This window comes from Periplaneta americana, chromosome 2 (assembly GCF_040183065.1).
Source record: "Periplaneta americana isolate PAMFEO1 chromosome 2, P.americana_PAMFEO1_priV1, whole genome shotgun sequence".
Classification (NCBI taxonomy): domain Eukaryota; kingdom Metazoa; phylum Arthropoda; class Insecta; order Blattodea; family Blattidae; genus Periplaneta; species Periplaneta americana.
In genome coordinates this window covers 31,079,803-31,103,921 of record NC_091118.1, presented here as the reverse complement: position 1 = coordinate 31,103,921, position 24,119 = coordinate 31,079,803, and the positions used below count along the sequence as shown (strand labels likewise).

The 24,119-nt window shown below is 35.8% G+C and overlaps 1 protein-coding gene across 2 annotated transcripts in view; it reads left to right on the top strand.

Annotated features, from left to right (window-relative positions):
• Positions 1-1,909: 1,909 nt before the first annotated feature.
• Ccdc114 (Coiled-coil domain containing protein 114) overlaps positions 1,910-24,119 on the top strand; it is a 36,433-nt gene continuing 14,223 nt past the window's right edge. Inside the window, exons 1-5 of one of the 2 annotated variants that reach the window (XM_069814265.1) lie at positions 1,910-2,276; positions 5,474-5,642; positions 8,107-8,250; positions 12,245-12,614; positions 19,298-19,467. In XM_069814265.1, the coding sequence (XP_069670366.1) occupies positions 2,128-2,276; positions 5,474-5,642; positions 8,107-8,250; positions 12,245-12,614; positions 19,298-19,467 (1,002 nt within the window). In that variant the 5' untranslated portion in view covers positions 1,910-2,127. The remainder of the gene's footprint in view (positions 2,277-5,473; positions 5,643-8,106; positions 8,251-12,244; positions 12,615-19,297; positions 19,468-24,119) is intronic. The other variant, XM_069814257.1, reaches the window with a different exon arrangement.

The window sequence follows — 24,119 nt, the reverse complement described above, 5'->3', positions numbered from 1 at the left end:
CTAGAAAATTTTGAAGGGGAAGCCGAAATTGGACGTAACCTCTTAGGTACCACATACGCGAGGGGGACTGAGATTTGATCAAGTGATCACGGAACGGGAAGAGGAAGAGCTGGCTGGTGTTTGCCGTTAGGATGGCAAGACGCTGTCATCTGTTGTTCGATGACAAAGCATGTGAAGGCCGTCGGAAGAAGCGCCGTGAAATCTAAATCTGCAATTTGAGAGATCCCTGTCCTTTCAATTGTGAATAATTGAGTGACCTCCTATATTTAATAGACAATTTATATAAGTTCTGAACTAGGGCATACTTCGTTTATAATAAAGGGAATATATATGGGGGCGGGCATATAGGTCCGTGGCCCATTTCTTATAGGGCTCATCCCGACATTTGTCTTACGCCTGAGGAAAACCACGGAATACGTTAGGCAGGATGAGTTGTCTCATATAAGAGACTAGCCAATTTGGCTATTATGTAGGAGGTGATTGTTGTCATGAGCCTTGTTGATTTGTCTCAATTCCGAGACCAGCCATTTGGCTATATGATGGCTCAATTGCGAAGAGGGGGGAGAGATGTAATTGTTAATTAATTTAGAGTTAATTAGGGAGATTCATGGGGATATGAGTGCAGGTCCGTGGGATGATATAATGTGCAGTAAATCCTCTTTAATTGCATACTTACAAATGGCTCTTAAGGAACCAGGAGGTTCATTGCTGCCCTAGCATAAGCCTGCCATCAGTCCCTATCCTAAGCAAGATTAATCCAGTCTCTACCATCATATCTCACCTCCCTTTCTTGGAAAACCGTAAAACTTAATAAGGGTTTCGCATTGTTTCAACTTTCAATAGATAGGTCACTGTCCTCATATCTCCATCTCCTTCTGAAGTGTTTGTGCAAAGTTTTTCCCTACAACACCTGGTTTACAGTTAGAAAATAACAGTACTATTATGTTTTTATGTAAGCAATTTCCGAGAGAGAAATGTTGTCGGAATTTTTAGTATGACTTTGTATTAACAAAATAATAATTAATAACAATTACAACCGATTAATTTTAATCGACTCGATTATTCGATTAAATATTTTTGATCGATTAATCTTACAACAGAAATTGATCGATTAATCGATTAGATTAGTGAAGCGAGTAGTGGAGAATAGATACGTGCAAGAAGGGCTGTAAACAGCAAGAATACGGAGTAGTTCAGCCAGAAGCATCGTGGGGTCCAGGAACCAAAGGAACATAACTAAGTTTTTGCGAGTCGAATAGAATTCATGAGCTAGAATACTGTATATATTCGACTACCGGAACAAAACTTCTTGTTTCGAGTATGATCTACTCCTATGTTCTCTTGAAACCTTCGTGGAAAGAAAAGAAAAAAAATCATTTTAATGCCTTAATTTTGTTGTAGAAAGTTATTGCTGAAATAGTACGTGTAGACAAAATTACAATTTAATAATATGAACGAAGGAAAATTAATAAATCTTGTTCAGAAATTGTACGATGAAACACAAAAGCAGACTACTAATGTCCGTGATAATGCTTGCAGTGAAATAAGTAAATTAATGGAAACATTAGGTAAAAATTAAACTTTATTTTCGCACTCAAATGTCATATAAATTATATTTTGTACATCTATTATTTCTTCTTTTCCCGCCTCTTCACGTAACTGTGCTAATGCTATTATGGGATCCATTTCAAACTGCAACAAGCTTCGTTCATTTTTTGTACTGTACTTTTAGCTACCCGCTCTGCTTTTAGTCTAGAATAGGCGAGGGGGGGGAGACAGTATAGAGAGAGAGAGAGAGCGGCTGCCGTGTGGCGAGCGAGGTGCTGAGCGGCGAGGGTGGGAATAACTTCCCCTACTGGCGCTCTCTATATTGCGATTTATCAGCATTACTGCTAACAGTTGTCATAGTAACAAGACCATGTAAACAAATGGCAGCTGTTTTGTGTATCCAGCAACGTTTTGAAGTATCATTTTACGATCGGTATAATATGTGACAGTTTATCATATTTTGTAAAGTGATAGTTTGCAATCTTTAACGCGCGAAAGAAAAGTTATTTACGTATATTTCTGTATATTTTTGCTCGAAGTTATTTACAGTAATTTATTGTAGCTTACTGAAGGTGCAAAATGGTTACAAGAAGATTGCCTGCCGACGACCTGGATATGGACCAGTTAGCCGAGGCGGAATTAGCCCGTCTTAAGCGACAGTATCGTATTATGGAAGGAGACCGAGGTTCATATGCCCAGGAGTCGAATATTGTATTGAAAAGGCAAAGGTTAGTGCACAGTAAATCCCTCATTGTATGTGCATTTAGTGGGTAAAGGACAGGTTAGTGAAAGTAGGTGCTGTAGGGAAGAATAAGTATGCGCATGACATTGACTTCCGTCAAATAAAACGTATTAGTGCATTAGTGAGATGCGACCTACGTGTCTGAAGTTGTATATGTTCAAAATGTGGCCTTTAAGTAAGGTTACCAGATTTCTTTTACAAGTTCTGTAGACAGATATATCGACATATAAAAAACCCACTTTTAACATTTCTGTTAGTTTGCCATTCACGTAGCTATATTGTTTTCACACAATTTAAGAGGAGGTAGAGATGAATATTTCAAAATCCACAAAATTTATCCTATTTGTTTGAAATAGATCATGGATACTAAGTATGTTATTAGTAATGGACATACCAAGTTTCAACTTTCTAAGTACAATAGTTCTGTAAATATTAATAATTTTATAAAACTTTATATCGTTTGATATAAAATGCTCCATGCACCATATTGTAAGAAATTTTCAATATTTCTTTTTATTTATATGTTCAGAGAAGGTGTATAAATAATGATAAGTATTAGTTTATTATGGGAATAATATAGTAATACAGTTATCTTGGTTTTAATTTCATACTTTTAAAGGGCACAAAATCAAAAACTAACATCGGAATATGAAAATAAAGATAATAAAAATGGAAAAAACCAAATTTTCATTTTTTCTTCAGTTTTTGTTCAAAATTTCACCTCTGCCTCCCCTTAAAGAATTAAAATAATCATTCCACATTCCATTTGCACACTTACAGGTTCATTGCCGCCCTCACATAAGCCCGCCATCTATCCCTTATTGTATGGATTCGTTACAAGCTGTTTTTTACGGTGATGGGTTGTCAGCCCTTCCCCCAACCCCCAAGCTGGAGGACCATCTCTTACCGGCTATCCAGGACTGCTTATTCAATATATTCGCAGCTACCCTCCATATCTGGAGGCATCTCCTCTATCCGCAACCTGAGGATGCACCATGCCGTGGTGATAGGGACCCACAATACATGGACATTTACACACTAAAAATAAAAATATTCATGCTACTTACCTATTACTAAAACTACTGGTATTTTTCAGAGAAGTGGATTTTTTTAAAGCAGGTCTTCTCTAGATCCCAATTTTGCAACAAATTCCTGACAGACCATGTTGAATTTGGTTAAGATAGCAAGCATGGCTCGAACAGGTTCTAAACTCAGTTTGAAATTTTGGAATGTCCACATTATGTTCACTGAAGAAGCAAACTCTCTCCACTGAAGCATAACTTCCATGAAGACACAGAGATAGTTCAGTCAACGTGTGGAGTTCTGCACAGGGAATCATTTTCTCAGAGAAAATTTTAAAGATTTTCACTAGATTTTGAGCAAAGAGTAGCATTTTCTTCATTCACTTTGCTATATTCGTTGAAGTCACATATTATTTCTTTAAGCAAGAAATTTCGCCAGATAAACTAGACCTGTCTGGAATAATTTTGAAGGAAAAATTGTTCCGGGGCCGGGTATCGAACCCAGGACCTTTGGTTAAACGTACCAACGCTCTACCAACTGAGCTACCTGGGAACTCCACCCGACACCGATCCAACTTTTCCCTCTATATCCACAGATCTCAAAGTGGGCTGACAACTGACAAGCAACCAGCATTGAGTGCACACTAATTCTGTGTGACTTAAATTGTGATTTTCTGTTAACGAACAGTGACGTGTATTATGCAAATCAAGCTTTCAGGTATAACTCCCTGACCTTTCTTCATCCTGATCAAGTCCATTTACATTTGAAGAAAAATATAATGGACTGTCTCTTAAAATTTTTCTCTTTCTGAAAATCTCATCAACATACAATCCGTAGATATTACCTTGTGAATGTATAACCCAGACATTGAGATATTCAACAGCATTTTCATAAAATTCACAAGAGACCTTGAGAATTCTGTAATGGAATAAGAATATCTTCTTCGAAAGATACAAAAAGTCGCTTAATTTATTATGGAATGAATATCCCTTCTTTTCTGGATTTCAATTTTTCATTAACTTTGATAAAAATATAAAGACTTGACTTTATTAATTTATCATTTAATTAATTAATTTATTTATTTATTTATTCATTTTATTTATTTATTTATTTATTTATTTATTTATTTATTTATTTATTTATTTATTTATTTATTTATTTATTTATTTATTTATTTATTTAGTCTGGTGTAGTTAAGGCCATCAGGTCTTCTCTTCCACACCACCAGTACTTCCTCACCTTCAGTTTTAATTAAGGCACAATAAAAAATTTTATTGGAAAAATTAATCCACAGCAATGTACAAGAATCTTTAAACCATATTAACATTAACATAAAACCATATAATTAATACTGAAAATCCGAGGATACCTGGGGCAAATAATAAATTCGGGGACATTCTGGGGACGAAATTTGTCTGGGGAGAAAAAGTAAAATTCGGGGACTGATCCAGGAAACAGCCTATAAATGTCTTTATAATGTTAACCTTAAGGAGTTGTCTTGGTGGTGTAGTAGGATTACCAGACGTCTATAACTAGCAGGACATGTCGATATTTTGAAGGTCTGCCCTGCCATCCATATTAATTTTTTTTTTTTTAATTTGTTAAATTTTTGTATTTTTATGAAAAAGTTCTAATCTGATTTTCAAGAAATAAATTTCAATTAAACTATCATTAATTACCTTCACTACACAACCATTAACACTGCGATGCAGTAGCTAATTATCTGCTATCGTAGCCAATGAGAATTTCCTTCCATGCGATGTGCAAACATTATTTCTAACCTTTCATATCATACATGACGATGCTACAAAACTATGTGTGAATAAAAGCGAGTATTTTCCCTGTACCAAAAGTTTAATAACATTACTTGTGAATAAACACAAGTATTTATCCAGGACCAAACTACTGCAGCACTTGTCAGGAAGATAATATTGATTAATGCCGGAAGGAATGAAGAGTCCCTCCAGTTTCTTTGCTGACAGGCTTTCTCAGTTTTAATTTTGTCATTGAAAGGCTCCTGGAAGTTTTCTTGTGCATCATTGGTCTACCTTTTTCTTATACTGGTTTTTCAATATGGGAAAAGTTGGTATGTTACAGAAAGAGATTCAATGAATTAATCATCATCTATTACTAAAGAGATTTTTTTTTTTTTTTTTGCAGGAAAATAATTAAGATCCTTGAAGCCGAGAAGCAGGAACTGCTTACAAATCTTACAGTAGCAAAGTCTTGTCAGAATGAAACCAAAGACAGTCGAGTAGCTGCGGAACTTGAAAGATTGCAGGATGTTATTGACAAATCCACTGATGATATCAAGTCAGAAAAGTTGCAGGTATGTGCTAGTGACATGTTAAACTGATTTAGAGTGTGGGTTTATTCGGTTATTATTGTTCGATCTAGTTTAAGTTTTCTTTCACTATCAATTGATTTATTGGTTGGATAGATCATGTTGTTGATGGCCATGGTGGTGCAGTGGGCAGCAGCTGTAGCAGCAACACGATGGATTGAAGGTGGTGTTGGTGATTGCAGTGTTTAGATTGAAGGTGGTGTTAGTGATTGCAGTGTTTAGATTGAAGGTGGTGTTGGTGATTGCAGTGTTTAGATTGAAGGTGGTGTTGGTGATTGCAGTGTTTAGATTGAAGGTGGTGTTGGTGATTGCAGTGTTCAGATTGAAGGTGGTGTTGGTGATTGCAGTGTTTAGATTGAAGGTGGTGTTGGTGATTGCAGTGTTTAGATTGAAGGTGGTGTTGGTGATTGCAGTGTTTAGATTGAAGGTGGTGTTGGTGATTGCAGTGTTCAGATTGAAGGTGGTGTTGGTGATTGCAGTGTTTAGATTGAAGGTGGTGTTGGTGATTGCAGTGTTTAGATTGAAGGTGGTGTTGGTGATTGCAGTGTTTAGATTGAAGGTGGTGTTGGTGATTGCAGTGTTTAGATTGAAGGTGGTGTTGGTGATTGCAGTGTTTAGATTGAAGGTGGTGTTGGTGATTGCAGTGTTCAGATTGAAGGTGGTGTTGGTGATTGCAGTGTTTAGATTGAAGGTGGTGTTGGTGATTGTAGTGTTTAGATTGAATGTGGTGTTGGTGATTGCAGTGTTTAGATTGAAGGTGGTGTTGGTGATTGCAGTGTTTAGATTGAAGGTGGTGTTGGTGATTGCAGTGTTCAGATTGAAGGTGGTGTTGGTGATTGCAGTGTTTAGATTGAAGGTGGTGTTGGTGATTGTAGTGTTTAGATTGAAGGTGGTGTTGGTGATTGCAGTGTTCAGATTGAAGGTGGTGTTGGTGATTGCAGTGTTCAGATTGAAGGTGGTGTTGGTGATTGCAGTGTTTAGATTGAAGGTGGTGTTGGTGATTGCAGTGTTCAGATTGAAGGTGGTGTTGGTGATTGCAGTGTTTAGATTGAAGGTGGTGTTGGTGATTGCAGTGTTTAGATTGAAGGTGGTGTTGGTGGTTGCAGTGTTCAGATTGAAGGTGGTGTTGGTGATTGCAGTGTTCAGATTGAAGGTGGTGTTGGTGATTGCAGTGTTTAGATTGAAGGTGGTGTTGGTGATTGCAGTGTTTAGATTGAAGGTGGTGTTGGTGATTGAAATGTTTAGATTGAAGGTGGTGTTGGTGATTGCAGTGTTTAGATTGAAGGTGGTGTTGGTGATTGCAGTGTTTAGATTGAAGGTGGTGTTGGTGATTGCAATGTTTAGATTGAAGATGGTGTTGGTGATTGAAATGTTTAGATTGAAGGTGGTGTTGGTGATTGCAGTGTTTAGATTGAAGGTGTTGTTGGTGATTGCAGTGTTTAGATTGAAGGTGGTGTTGGTGATTACAGTGTTTAGATTGAAAGTGGTGTTGGTGATTACAGTGTTTAGATTGAAGGTGTTGTTGGTGATCGCAGTGTTTAGATTGCAGGTGGTGTTGGTGATTGCAGTGTTTAGATTGAAGGTAGTGTTGGTGATTGCAGTGTTTAGATTGAAGGTGGTGTTGGTGATTACAGTGTTTAGATTGAATGTGGTGTTGGTGATTGCAGTGTTTAGATTGAAGGTAGTGTTGGTGATTGCAGTGTTTAGATTGAATGTGGTGTTGGTGATTGCAGTGTTTAGATTGAAGGTGGTGGTGTTGGTGATTGCAATGTTTAGATTGAAGGTGGTGTTGGTGATTGCAGTGTTCAGATTGATGGGTACATAAGATAAGATAATAACTGCCTCCCATTGGAGGTAGCCCAGAAGGACTCAGTATACTCTCCTACATGAATTTTACAATATTTAATGTTTAAGTTATATAAATTTTGTAGAAGAAAATTAAAATAAACATATATGAATTATAAGTGAAGAAAAAAAATTAAACAGAGTAAATATGATGACTCAGAATTTGGCAAGAGCGTTTCAAAACTGAAGTTATGATGTCAGCAGTAAGTGTCTGTGGTACTGTAGTTCAAAAGTCTTACTGAAGCTTTCAAAGAACTTTGGGAATCACACCACGAGCTCCAATAAGAAGGCCAATCACCTCAATGTCTTCAAGCTGGTATTTTGCTTTAAAGTAATCAACTGTTGGCAGATAGATTGTAATAGATTCGTGGTCAACAGTTGTGATTGGTGGATTGTAGTTGTGATGTGGTGGGTGATGGGTTCATAGTCAACATTGTCCGAATTGAAAGTGGGGGAAGTAGGGAAATTCTTCCTTTCTGGATTTTTTCCTTCCTAGCTGGTTCTACTTTCATCTGTTCATGCCTAACCAAGAAAAGAAAATTTTTCCTGAAATATTGTAAATAAAGATATACCGGTAATTCTTTAATTAATTTCTTTGCTTCAGCTGTCTGAACTCAAGTGGCAGATAAAGAAAGTGGAAAGGGAATTAGTGGAGCTTAAGAAACATGACATAAGTGACAGGCGTGTTCTACAGAGAGAATTGAAGACTCGAAGAAATATAAGTAATTTGGAAAATCGTCTTGGAGTGGTGAGTTTCTTAGATAGCCTAGTTCATTAATTTGCAATTTAAAACTACAAGTGGGGATGTGTTATAATGTGTCCTTCCCCAGTATGCCCCTCCCGAATGGGGGGGGGGGATAGTTTACGTGCAGAATCTTTTTCTGTGGAAAGTCTCATCAAGCTATTTTTGCAGTTTTTCTTGGGAAAGATAAATGCAGTAGCTTCCCGTTACTTTTCACACACCAATCTCTCTTTCGCATCTTAAAAGATCCTACAGGTTGCCAGCTTTGAGGTGAGTAGAGTGGATTTGACTAAATAATCTCTCCATATTTCACCGAAATTCACAGCAAGGGTTAAATATCAGTTGTTAGAGGTTTTGACCCAGTCAGAGACTGCAAAATCCCAATAAGCCTTTGCAGGCCACTGTTCCTGAGTCTGTTTTGATTTCCTTCAATAATATTTCTGAACCCGAGATATTAGAATATTCCACTTGTTCATTTTTTGTTTTCTTGCTCTGGATGTGCAGTAAAGATAAATGTGGTAGCTTCCCATTGCTTTCTGTACACCATTCTTCCTTTCGCATCTTAAAAGATTCCAGGAGGCCCCAACATTGAGGTGAGAAAAGTGGATTTGACTAATTGAGGACTGTTTTTGCAAAACTTGCTAACTGCAAAATTTGCAAAATTGAGATTTTGATGGATTCGTTAACATAATGCAGGCCTCTACATGATGTTCAAAGCGTCTTAGTAAAATTGGGTTATTTCTCTTCATTGTAGTGTGTCAAAGTGTGATCGTTTTTTCAAAACTTGCTTTCTGCTATAAGTGAGACATACAGCAAAACTTGCTTACTATAGTGTTTTATCTTTCCTGTAAAAAATTTAGTTTTTTCCGTTAGCAAGTTTTGCAAAAACGATCCTCAATTAGGCCATCCGGACTTCACTGAAATTTACCACAAGGGTTAAATATCAATTTTATCAGGGTTTTTGACCCACTGTTTCTAAGTCTGTTTTGATTTCCTTAAATAATATTTCTGAACCGAGATATTAGAATGTTCCAATTTGTTCATTTCTTATTTTCCTGCTCTGCATGTGCAGTAAAGATAACTGTGGTAGCTTCCCATTACTTTCTGTACACCATTCTTTCTTTCGCATTTTAAAAGATCTGACTTCATCGAAATTGAGGGTTTTTGAACCAATCAGAGACCAGGAAATCCTACTGTTCTCCGACCAGGAGATTAACCGTGAAAGGAATGTGCTTACTATTGCGCCATCTATTGGAGCGAAGTAGATAGATAATATTACCGTTATAACGTCAGTTTAAAAAACATTCGCTCTCCTGCATATGTTATTTCCTGTATGGAGGGATTATAAGACCAAGAGATTAACCGTGATCTAATTTTGTAACTAGGGCAGTATAAGTATGTGTGTATCAGTGTTATCGTTTGTGGTTTGAGAGTTAGCCAATGGAGATGCGTGTACCCACGTGTGTGACCTTCTGACATCTTATGACATCAACATTTATTCACAGCATTACCCGCTGCGTCTCATTCCCCTGAGACTTTCTCCTGGTTGGAGTACAGTAGTTAGCCTTTGCAGACACTGTTTCTGACAAGGCAGATTCACCAAGTGATAATGGATTTTCACAACGATTTTTTCTCCATACGTTCCATTTAAAATAAAAACCCTCCCTATAAATTTCTACATCTGGAAAGGACCTAGTTTTCGAGATATGATTTTTTCAAAATCTTCAATCCAGAGCTATAACAGCTAATGCAAATAGTGTTATGTGCTAGACATATGAGGCAATAAATCTCATCACCATACTGCCAAAATCTACTTAAATAATATGTGTGAAAATTACATATCAGATGCATGATATTCATGAAATTGACTATAGAATAGTCTATGAAGAAATAAGAAAACATAAGTATGCCTGAAATTACTCACTGTACTGTCCATAGTAGTGGAAATCATTACATAAATGCTCAAAATACAGTGGAACTTTGCACCACGAACATTTCAGAAAAATACAGTCAACTTTAGAGCAGTTCTGTGCATCAATGTGACAACAGAATTCTACAGGGGTGATAAATTAATCAGGTTTGTTGTCAATCTGGCTTTATAAAAGAATATTTAAACATAATTACATATCTAGGAGATTAAAACTGTTTATGTATTAAGAACTGCAATTTTAACACATTATCTCTCTGATGCAATATAATATTCGTGCCAGGTAACAAAACACTATCAGAGAACTTCCGAATGAAATTTTTCCAAGGCCTAAAGTCATAAACATCAAGAGGCTGAACAATCGGAGCTGTGTGCTTTGGAATTTTATTGTTAACACTTTCACCATTTTATCTTCTGAAGTTATTCTTTCTATAGCCTGTTTACCTCGGTAACTAGCCTAAAGCCATAAATGAAAAATTCCAGGCCTGACCAGAACTTGAACCCGGACCGCCTGTATGACAGGCCGAAGGTCTGACCACTCAGCCACTGCAGGTGATACTCTCTTCTCTTATCTACTTGCCTTAACTCCCATCATAAAACAGAGGTGTCCAATGGCACTCAGTAGAAATATTTTAATTTCTTACGAAAGAGTCCATCTTCCCTTACAGCAAAATAATAATAATAATAATAATAATAATAATAATAATAATAATAATAATAATAATAATAATAATAATAATAATAATGGCTTTAGTTAACCTGGCAGAGTTAAGGCCATAAGGCCTTTTCTTATACTCAACCAGGATTTAAAATTGCTTACATAATTGAATATACAACTGGATCGGAATTAAGTAATTACATACTGATACGATTTAGGTACATAATGAGATGAAAAGAGGTAGTTGCATAAAAATTTACCTCATATAATAAAAATAAACATAGTGGAATACATATTAATGTTGTTAGAATCAAATACGAATCACACAAAAACAGAAGTCGATAATTCAATAAAAAATGTACACAGTAAAAATAAAAATAAACACGTTGGAATACATATTAGTACTGTATTAGATTACAAGTAAGTAGGATTCACATAATTAAACCAGAAACCGACAGTTGAATAAAATGTACACAATAAAAAAATAAACTAATAATAAAAAATAATAATAAAATAAACAATACATTGGGATACATATTGGTGTTAAGTCATAAATGAACACGATTTACATGATTACACAATAAAAATAAGAGAAAATGAATAAATAAATACTGTGGAATACATTGCATTAAATATTTGCAATGCATTAGGTCTGGCAACTCATCATAAGATATTTTTCTAATTAACATTTAAAAGAAATTAAAGTTCGGTAGCCCTTGACTTCAGGCGGCAGAGAATTCCAGTGACGAGAAGAAGCAAGAATTAAGAGATGATGTGTGGAGTGGAATTTCTAGCATGTCATCAATATCATATTGTGACCGAGTATTTAAGTTATGATAGCGAGAAAGATTGTGGAATCGAACAAATAAGTAAGAGGGAGCAGAGGTGTGCAAATGTAACTTTCTCCTCTCATTTAACCTGAGCCACAATAATTTATCGAAAGAAGGCGAAATGTTATCGTAGTAGCGGACATTACAAATGAAGCGAACACATGCATTATGAACACGTTGCAGTTTTTGGGATAAATCCACCCTGAGATCACTGAATAATGCGTCACAATAATCGAAATGAGGCATAATAAGAGTCTGTATAAGCGTCTGCTTTAATTTAGCTGGATAGTGGTACAGTCTTTTTAATGAGTGAAGAGTGGAAAAGCTATTATTTTGAAAAATCATATCTCGAAGGGCAGACCTTCTCCTGATGTAGAAATTTATAGGGAAATTTCTTATTTCAAACGGAAAATATGGGGGAACAATCTTTGTGAAAATCCATTATCACTTGGTGAGCCTCCCTTATGAGTTTGTTTTGATTTCCTTCAATATTATATTTCTGAACTGAGATAGTAGAATGTTCCGTGTTCATTTCTTGTTTTCCTGCTCTGCATGTGCAGTAAAACAATGTTTATTTCTACACAGACTACAGAAAAGTTCAATATGATGGTTGCTACAAACGGAAAACTGCGAGAAGAGATAAATCACTTACTTAAAGAGAGGACATACTTCAACAAGCTGTACCAGCAACTGGTGGGACGTTTTAATGCGGGCAAGAAGATGATGGTGGACCTAGTCGAACAGGCTACACTGGCATATGACCAGAGGGAGGAAGCACAGAATAAACTCCGAGCCCTTAAGGACCGAGGAAAACAGGACCTGCTGCAGCAGAGCCAGGAGATGAGGGAGCTGCAGCGTCGTCTGGATCATGATATCAAATTGCAGGACTTCTTGGGAGTCAAAGGCCAGCAAAGAATCATGGCTGACTTGGAGGCAAAAGAAGCACAAAAACGAAGTGAGTATCTGTTCTTTGTTTTTTCTTTCTTCCTTCCCCCTCTCCCTCCAGTTGAAACACTTTCGTATATCTCCCAGCCTACCAAATACCCTGGAATTCAATTGGGATTAAATTAGTCTAGGGCAGCAGCGCATATTCAAGCCTGTACGGGTTGAAACACACGGCAGGCTGATTGTTCTGCGCATAGATTACTTTCTTCCACTACAAGAAAGCACTGAAAGGATAGCGGTGCAAAGATTGTCCATGCATATGTTAAGTAGAGCAGCGATGTATAGGAAAAGGAGGAGACATACTGTCCTTAATGTGTAGAATAGATTGCATTATGTAGAAATGCAGTATTCAGAGATGCTAAATGGAAATAATTCAACACAAATTAGAGCTCTTCTGTCCTCCCCATTCCGCAAATCCAGGAAATTTGCCTCCATAGTTGCAGCTAAAATTAAATGAGCTTTCACATACTGCACTGCTTAAATGTATGAAGGACTTCTTTAGCTTTTACAGTTCCTTAAACTATAAAACATCGAGAAATCATCCAAGTCACAGACATCGTAACAAAGCAAAACTATTTCACACACAACAACAAATACTACACCCAAACAGAAGGATTGCCATATCTAGCATACTAGCAGAGATATTTTTACACAACATCGAACAAACATACATACTCAACAATGAACACAACAAATATGCAGACAACATAATATACTGGCACAGATACGTAGATGACATGCTCATACTATACAAAGGAAACAAACGACAGATACACAAACTACACCAATACATAAACAAAATACACCCAAAACTCCAATACACACTGGAACTTGAAAACAATACCTCCATAAATTTCCTAGACATCACCAAAACAGAAGTTGACAACAAACACACCTTCAAAATATACAGAAAACCAACCACCACCACCACCACACACATACACAACACATCTAATCATCCCACACAACACAAACATGCTGCATTCAGGACAATGGTACACAGATTACTCAACATACTCATGAGCCAACAACACTACAATGAAGAAGTGAACACAATCAAATACATAGCACAAGAAAATGGTTACAACCCAAACATAATAGACATCATATGGAAGACAAAACAAAAACTCAACAAACACAAAAACACACAAAGACAACACGAACACAAGAAATACATCACACTCACATACGAAAACAAAAACACACACAAGATCGCATCCTCATTCAGAAAACAGAAATACAACATAGCATACAGAACAGAAAACACACTACAAAGACATCTCAACACACAAACAACACAAACAAATAAATACAACCACACAGGCGTATACAAACTCACATGAAACAGTTGCGACAGTTTCTACATTGGACAGACAAGCAGATCATTCCAAACTCGATACAAAGAACACATTAAAGCAATAACCAGAAGACACAACACATCTACATATGCCGAACACATAACTAATACTAACCACACATACAATAACATAAATACAGACGTGGAAATCCTACACATACAACCCAAAAACCAAAAACACAACACACTAGAACAATATGAAATATACAGACACACTAAAACACACACCAGTCAAATTCTCAACAAACAGATCAATTTCAGAATACACACTATTTGACACAACTCTTCATCACACGAACGCACCCACACAATAGGCAGCGAAGTTGAGATAGCGTCGAGCTCTAGTAGGCTCTGAGGATGGTGTCGAATAGCACCGAAACAGCTGTAAGCCACACATGCTTACATAATTAACACGAGTGAGATCGCCATTTAATCAATTATTTATAAAATTTGTTCAAGGATTCGTGAATTTGCAGCGAAAATTACTCTATTACGATTTTCAGAAGCACATAGGTACCAGTAGATTTTCATGAACCTAACAAATCCAAAATTAAAGGCCAAACCATTCGATCATTATAAGTTCCCTATGCTTAGATTTGCTTCTTTAAATAACATTTTGCAAGACATAATACGGCTGGTATGAGACGGAAATCAAAAAAGAGATTATGGCGAAATTTTGTCTTAAAAGGTTTATTTTCGCATAGCAGTACTACTATGACGTCAGTGATGTAAATATACTCCAGCAGCTTCGAAAGTTGTATATGTGATCGGAATTATTTTTAAGTTATTGATTTCGTATTGTAATGTTCAAGGAACATTTTGTTAGTTACTCAAAATCGTGCATAACATCTTCTGCTGTGAAATAATTGTATTGTATTTATTAAAAACGTGTAAACAAAAGTACAAAAGTAATGTTAATTTTGTTCACCTTTGTCTTTTGGTCGCTCCTATTTGTACAGCATATAACCTTGCAGATTGAAAGAGACGATAGGGTACACATAAATGAATAGAAAACCTATACTACGTTTTGTGATTAAATGCACGGTTAATTAGAAAATTAAGTTTGAAGTTTCAGCAGTCCGGCAACATCGCCACTAAAACACTCTACTCGTATAACCCTACAGATGTAAGAGATCAACGAACTCGGTGAGTCTCCATACATAAGCTGCCAAGATGTTGCCATGTGTTTGCTTCATGCGATGAAGTTGACTCCGCTATTTCTGCAATCATCTTTGTAACTATCTATCGTAGAAATATGGGAATTGGACTGCAGAGTCTATAAACAAAGCTGTTTTGAATCATGTTTTCCTTGCACACTTATAAGTAGAGGATTAAGTGAATGGAAGTGTTAAATGAAAACTTGTAGTATGTAGTACTCCAGCTAGCTGGACAACAGTGCTTAAATGCAATTGGGTAGAACTATTTTCCTTACACTCCTTCATATGTACGAGAGGGTAGAAAGAGTAGAGTAGGATAAGGTATAATTAAATTTAGATACAGTAGAACTTTATTTATCCAAACTTCGGTCAACTGAAACCTGCGGGTTAACTGAAACTTTTTTTTTTCGTCTCACACAATATGCATAGGCCTACTTTAATTTGGGAACGATGTTTTGAGGAAACTTTAGTACCTGTACTTCATTACAGATTGTTGATTCCTTTACTTGTTTAGTTCAACGTACAATATAATATAGTGAAGGGTTTGGGAAAAACTCAGCAACCACAGGGTTACCGGTCACTAACAGGATAGAAATGCTTTCCCTCTTCTCTAGCTCTTATTATGTGATTGACATCTGGAGCCTATTACAAATGTACAAATTTTCAGAAAGTAGATCCCGTAGCTACAAATTACAGTAAAATATGTTTCACAAAACATTCGAAAATATTTCTGTATATTATAACAACGATTTATAAAATGTAGGTCATGAGTGATTTCTACAATAGCTTTGGTTACATAATGTAGGACATGCACTTTCTAAAAGTTTCTGTTGAAGTTAATAGGTTTGTTCGTGTACATAGTGTTCTGCCAAATGGCAGATCTTCACCCAGTACCGGTATTTCCCTATTTTCTGCTATCCTCTTAGTCTCAGCATATAATCCACATATCTTAATGTCGTCTATCATCTGATATCTTCCTCTGCCCCAAACTCTTCTCCCGTTCACCATTTCTTCTTCACACCTTTTGTGTATCCTATTGTTTCTTCTGCTGTTGTATGTATAAAACTTTTTTAATGATTCCAGTACCCATTACTGGTTTGGAAGTGAATCCTGAAAAGACAAAGTATATGATTATGTCTCGTGACGAGAATATTGTATGAAATGGAAATATAAAAACTGGAAATTTATCCTTGGAAGAGGTGGAAAAATTCAAATACCTGAGAGCAACAGTAACAAATATAAATGATACTCGGGAGGAAATTAAACACAGAATAAATAGGAGAAATGCCTGTTATTATTCGGTTGAGAAGCTTTTATCATCCAGTCTGCTGTCAAAAAATCTGAAAGTTAGAATTCATAAAACAGTTATATTACCGGTTGTTTTTTGTGAAACTTTGACTCTCACTTTGAGATAGGAACATAGGTTAAGGGTGTCTGAGAATAAGGTGCTTAGGAAAATATTTAGGGCTAAGAGGGATGAAGTTACAGGAGAATGGAGAAAGTTACACAACACAGAACTGCACACATTGCATTCTTCACCTGACATAATTACGAACATTAAATCCAGATGTTTGAGATGGGCAGGGCATGTAGCACATATAGGCGAATCCAGAAATGCATATAGAGTGTTAGTTGGGAGGCCGGAGGGAAAAAGATCTTTGGGGAGGCCAAGACGTAGATGAGAAGATAATATTAAAATGGATTTGAGGAAGGTGGGATATGATGATAGGGACTGGATTGATCTTTCTGAGGATAGGGACCAATGGCGGGCTTATGTGAGGGCGGCAATGAACCTCCGGGTTCCTTAAAAGTCAGTAAGTAAATAAGTACTCATTATTTTCAGGTGTGTATTCTAATCCAGCGGCTTTCTCTTGAAAATTTGGTTCAAATTTTCTTGTCCTCTTCGTTCTTAAATTTTTCCATGTTCAATTTCTTCGTCACCTGTCTTCCTCGTATCTTCTTCAGACGAATATCTACTTCGCCTATCAGCAGGACATGATCTGAGTTAATATCCGCTCCTGGTAGTCTTCACATTTTTTAAGCAATTTCGGAATCTTCCCTGTATCAGTATATAGTCTATCTGATATCGCCTTTCGCCCCTTAGGCATGTCCATGTGTATCTTCGTTTATGTTGTTTGAATAATGTATTTCCAACAATCAACAGGCAACATATTTGCAACCAAGACCTCTTCAAGTGATATCTCTATCCAGTGCTTTTATTCAGTAAAGTCTCATTTTACAAACCTATGGATCAACAATTGGCTCTCTTCTGACAAAGGAAAAATTTTACAACTTGTACAAAAGAAACCAAATGACCTGGAAATGTACAAAAACTTGCCCAGACATGTTCAAACATTTTTAACAAGAGCCAGAACAGGTCACATTGTCACTCAATTGTACCTACACCGATTTCACATTTCTGATAATCCTACTTGTCTGTGGTGTAATAATCATGATGAAGATCTGGAACACATTCTTCTATACTGTCCATCCATAAACCACAAAAGAAGTCAATTAAACTCATCAATACCGGTTGCAGAAGACACAGCCATGTAGTATATATTGACTACACCCCAATTCTGGCTACTAGCAACAGGCATCTATAATGAACATTGATCAAAATACCGGTACCCCTCATTTTTCGTGAAAAACAACAACTGAATAGACTACAGTGGACTGTAGTAGACTTTATGTTGTCAGCAAACAGCTGGATCAGTGGTGGTGCGTCAATAAGAGCACAAGAGCACGTGAACACCTTGTTTCCATTAATGCACGACTAGTTTTATTATTTAATACCGTATTGGCATAGTGGAGATGTATAATATCAGGATCGAGTATTTTAAACTTCCCGCATCTTGCATAAAATTCTTATGTAAACTTGGCAACATCCATTCACGTACAAGCCACGCTCTTTTCAAGTAGATTACAGAAATTTCACGCATGCGCGGGAGAAAATTGTCTTTCGCTGGCCGCTTATGACTTGTCAAGAGCACAAAGCATTAAGTGAACAGTGAATCTATCCTACAGATGTCAGGTGCATCGCTGCCTATTGTTTATGTGCTGTATCTCGAGGAGAAAATTTAATAAGTCTGTATTTTAGCTTGCAGGTGTCAGCATCTCACTGTCGGAATGTTTACTTTATGTGGATGTGTGTACAGTGCTGCTACGAGAGTGTAGTTTGTGAATTACTATACTTCAGTATTGGCATATGGCATAGTTTAGCTTTAATAAACGTGCTGGCTGAATGTGATGGTGGTATAAATTGAATTATCTGTATGGTGGTGTATAGGTATTATTTAAGAATAATATTTACTGGCATGTATTTATAGTAATCAATCTATGCGAATGGGATTACAGTACTGGTATAGGCTATAGTGTATCAGTGTGTTGTGAATCAAAATACAGTATATTACTGAACACACGCTTTTGTAAATTGTTTTATGTATTAATTTTTATCAAACGTAAACAATGAACTCTGTTCAAGTAATTTTGAAGGGTAAAGAACTGGGTAAACTGGCTTTCAGGAAAAATTAGAAATAAGAAGACTATATGTTGTTTTGAATTTATATACGGTTTTTTCGACAGTGAAACATTGGAATCATGACATTTCATATTAGGCTAAAAACGTACGATTTCAAATTCTCTTCGATTTTGGAACACAAAATTGTGAACACATATAATATTTTATCACGAGCCGCCACTGAGTTGGATACATTAAGAAGATTGATTAATCATTGCATTTCTTTTACAGAAATTCATCAAATATTCTCCTCTATCATTTCTTTTTTCCAATCCATATTTTCCAACTGTTCTTCCACCTTGTCCTTCTCCTATAACTGTGTTCCAGTCGCCCATTAGGATTATGCATACCGGTATTCCTTTCTTCTCCTTCTCAACTAGCTCTGCTATCTTTTCATAGCTTTCTTCCACTTCCTCGTCTGCTAATCCACTATGTCGCATGTAAACTTGTATTACCACTAATGGTGTTCTACAGTATTTAGATAGATCTACAGACATTTCGATTTATATTTAGATAGAAAGAAATAAGAATGTATTTTTCAATTTTTCTGTTAAATTTTACTGCAAAATTCTGCCATATATTTTGGTTACTAGCTCATACATTAAACACCAACAGTAAAATCGTGAACTCAATTTCAAAGTACCCTCTTTTGTTTTCAGAAAAGAAGAGAGAAGCTGCTGAACATTTGATTGCCACGTATGAGGACATACTGTCACAAATAAAAGAATTCACTGGAGAGTGCGAAATTGACAGGCTGACAGCACAGTTCGTGAAGCAGGAAGAAGAGAACTTCGCCATCTTCAATTATGTTAATGAACTCAACAATGAGGTATACTCATACATAATAAATATTGTATTTCACACCAAGTGTATGTGATGGAGAAGTCACACTTAAGTTTGATGAAAATCCTGTAGAATTAATTGTACCGTACTTTGAGACTTTCACAGTCTTCATCGTGAAGCTAGATTTGAGGGTGTTTGCACTATTTTATAAATGTAGAGACATGCAATGTTTCGAAGCTATGTATAAGCACTATAGCTGGGGAATAGAGTTCTAAATTTTATTCCCAACACAAACAAGAAATTCAATTGAATGATTACAAAATTTACCCCCTGCAGAGCACAGTTATTCAGAATTACCAACAATTACTAGTTAATTTATTAAATTAATACTACTCTAATATGGCAGATAAGTGCAATGGATTTAAGCCCCATATATAAAGTATTCCTGAAAATATATTGTGCCTTTCCTAGGTATGTACACTTAGATTGGCCAGAAGTAACGAACTTCAATTTTAATATAGTGGGTTTTATTAATTTGTTGTTGTTATTGTTTTCTAATGCCAGGCATTTGACAAAGTCATTTGACCTCTTGCACTCCAATATTTTTCAAAGATATTATCATGGTCAGTCACTGAAGCACAGATTTTGAGGTGTTCCGAATCCTTTTCTTGGTTTGAGTGGTTTTATTAATTTAAATACGCTCAGGAACAAAAAAAAACCGGACACTTTAATATTTGCTGGTATTTTGCAAAACATTATCTTCTCATACAATATTATGGTAGCCATCTGTTGTTATGGAGACGTGTATACATTGTTGATTGTTTTTTGTTTTATAAACAAGCCATTACAACCAAATATTCCAATTTTGCTTTCGGAGTCTCCGCTATAACAATTTTGTCTCAACCATTTTGTGCTTCATTATCGTTATCATTCGTTATTTCTTTATTTTTACATTTTCTGAGTTTAAGTGGGGTTGTAACATTTGTCTTAAAACAAGATGCGACCTGAAGATGTGGCTCGAGCTGTAGCCCTTTATGATGATGGACGCAGTGTACGTTACATTGCAAGTGTTATGAATATGGCTAGAAGCACAACCCATGATGCCATAAAACGGCATAGAGAGACCCTAGAATATACTGGTACCAGAAGACCAGGTTCGGGTCGTCCAAGAGCTACAAATCCAAATGAAGACAGGTATATGTTGTTGAGAGTTCTTAGGGAGCGCAACCTGCCAGCTACTAGTGTAGCCCAGCAATTTAACATGCATGGACGCCCAATTTCGGCCAAAACAATTAGAAGGAGGTTGAAAGCAAGTGGACTGATATCAAGTAGACCTGCAACTGGTCCCAGACTTCTCAGGATGCATCGAGTTGAATGACTGCGTTTTGCAAATGATCACAGGGATTGGAGAAATGGACAGTGGAGCTGTGTTCTGTTCATCGATGAGTCCCGTTTCAATCTGTGCTCACCTGATGGACGTGAAAGAGTTTGGAGAAGGAGAGGAGAACGATTTTCACAGTGTTGCATTTCCGAAAATGTGCCGTATGGAGGTGGTGGAGTGATGGTTTGGGCAGGAGTGTGTACGGATGCTCGTACAGAGTTGGTTTTTGTTGAAAAATGGAAGACTAACAGCTGATAGGTATATAAATGAATGTTTGGCTGATCATGTTGTGCCATTTGGCCAATTTGTAGGCGATAATTTTGTTTTAATGCATGATAATGCACGGCCGTATATTGCCCATGCGGTCGGAGATTATCTCCAAGAAGTGGGAATCCATGTTCTTCCATGGCCAGCAAGGAGTCCAGACATGAACCCAATTGAACACGTGTGCGACATGCTGGGACGGCGTGTTAAGAATAGATGACCGAGACCAGAATCGTTACAAGAGTTGAGGCGAGCACTTGGCGAAGAATGGGAACTTATTCCTCAAGAAGACATTGCTAATCAAATTGAGAGCATGCCAAGACGTATGGATGCAGTTATTCAAGCCAGAGGGGGTAATACCCGTTACTAGAAAGAGTTTTTAATGTTTAAATCACCATAAAATGAAAAAAACAGTTAGACCAAACGATACCATAGTTATACACCCTTTGTAATTTTTTGTAAATTTTCTCATCAGAGATTTTTTTTTCAAATGTTGTCGTATAAGGTGCTAAATGAAACATTATTTTGTTTAAATGGGTTTTGTTTCATTTTGAAATAATTGGCAACAAAATACAAGCAAATATAGAAGTGTCCTGTTTTTTTTTGTCCCTGAGTGTAGTAGGAAAATCGTAACATTTGGATCCCAATGACAATTTGTTCAATAACAACTTTTTCTTGTATCTTCAGATCTCGCTATAACAGATTTTTACTGTAATTTGAAAAGAAAGTATGAAAAGATTTTTATTTGTGTGTATTAGATCTATACACTATTTTCACATTTTATTATTATTATTATTATTAGTATTATTATTATTATTATTATTATTATTATTATTATTATTATTATTATTATTGAGTCAGTTTAATAATGTCCATTGACATCTATCTTCTGACAGTCATACAAAATAGTGCATTTCCTACATTGTCATACAAAATGCAATAAAAATGGGATAAGTTTGCTCAGCCTTTGAACATGTAATAACATTAAATCTAGATGAAAATGAACTTTAGATAAAATAATTTATTAAGGGGTATGTACCTACAAATTTCATTGGTATAAATTTAGTATAATTCAAAATTTAATTTCTACATATTCAGAATTAATTTGCGCTGGAATTTGGTGTAGTGATTAGACAATACTTCTAGATTAATAAACAATTAAATTTTTAGAATCTAAAAGAATTCTATTGTTAAGGGTAATTATAGTTTAAATTGTGCAGGGAAAATTGCTTTTTCTGATAACTTGTACAATTTCGGATATTTTTTAATGTTTTCTTTTCTATTTTGTTCATAATGAATGTATTAATAAATCCTGCCATTATTAGTTGAATATATAAATAAGAAATATTTTTGCGATCTTTTTTGCCATGAATTATTGTAAAATTTAATAATTTTTAAATAAAGAATTATTAATGAATAAATGAACTTGAAATGATAAAATAGTGCTAAAGACAGAGTTTGTTCTTCAGTATGAAATACACTTGCATGCTGAATTTCATGAATTTATCAGAAAAAATGTTGAAGTTATAAGGAAAATGGGTTTGGAAAACGTATGTTACGGGAAATGAGTGACAGACTTACCGAAGATAAGTTTTGTCCATTTTTTCCTTCACCTTACTATTGAGGAAAGGCCATTCAACAAAAAGAAAAGAAAAGAAAATCTTTGCCTTGCGAAGTATATATATCCCCTTAACCTGGCACTGATCACTATATGAGCATTTTGCTTAATATCAAATTCAAATGACAATCACACCATAATGGAAGGGATTGCAAGCTTGTCCCTCTCTCTAGTTGACTTTGAGTGTTGGCTATTAGCTGATAGAATAATTTTCATCGAACAGTTCACGGTACCGGTACTCTATACAGAAAATATCTGTCAGACTAGTACCTGAGTTATGATGGAGTAATTAATGTCATATCTTTGTAAAATCAGTGGAATTATAATCCTATTCGGGTTTATTATTTCCTTTTAAAAGTTCCTAATCCTTCTGCGAATGCAAGGATTATGCCAGGCAACTTACATCTTCCTAAAATAAAATAAGAAATATATTTTGCAATACAAAAGCAGTTCAACACAAATAGGGCTGGGACATTCTTTTCAAAGACATTATACAAGGTAAATCGTAAGTATTGTGATTAATTTCAGGAGGTTATTCTTTGAGATATTTCAAACAAGAGAGTTTAATACAATTTTGCTCGTTTTTACTTCCATTTCGAGATAAAAATTGTTTTATATGAAACAATTTTTAGCGTATTTCAGGAAAGCCATTGATTCAATTCCCAATATTTTAAGCCAATTTAAGAGAGCAGTAATGATTGAAAGAATTTTAATTTTGTTTTCTTTAAATGTACAGTAATTTGATCCGAACATATGTATCTTTTCGTTCTGAAAAGGAATTTTGAAAAGTTACATTTGTTCGAATCAAATTTCTGCATATTTAGAGGACAAAACTAAAATTCTTTCAATAATTTTATGTTATTGTTTTCTAATGCCAGGCGTTTGACAATAAAGTCATTTGACCTCTTGCACTCCAATATTTTTCAAAGATATTATCATGACCAGCCAGTGAAGCACAGATTTTGAGGTGTTCCGAATCAATTTCTTGGTTTGAGTTGCACAATGGACGGTTAGGGGACTGATAAATTCCAATTCTATGCAGGTGTTTGGCCAAACAATCCTGGCCTGTTGCCAATTTCATCAATAATTTTATTGTCATTATGCACCGTTCTCTTAAATTGACTGTGCATTTTGGGAATTAAATCAATGGCTTTTGCAAAGCGCGCTATGAAATGTTTCATATAGAAACATTTTTTTCCTCGAAAGAAAACTAAAACGAGCGAAATTTTATTAAACTTTTTTTTTGAAATATGTCAAAGAATAACCTCTTGAAATGAATGGCATTACTTACGGTTCATGTTGTATATTGGAATACATCAGAAGAAAGCCCCATGTCTTAAACAAACACGTGTTCTCACTTCAGCTTGATATTTCATCCCTCTCAAAAGCTATATAAGGAAAAATCCAATGCTGTGCTAGTCTCAGCAAAATGCTA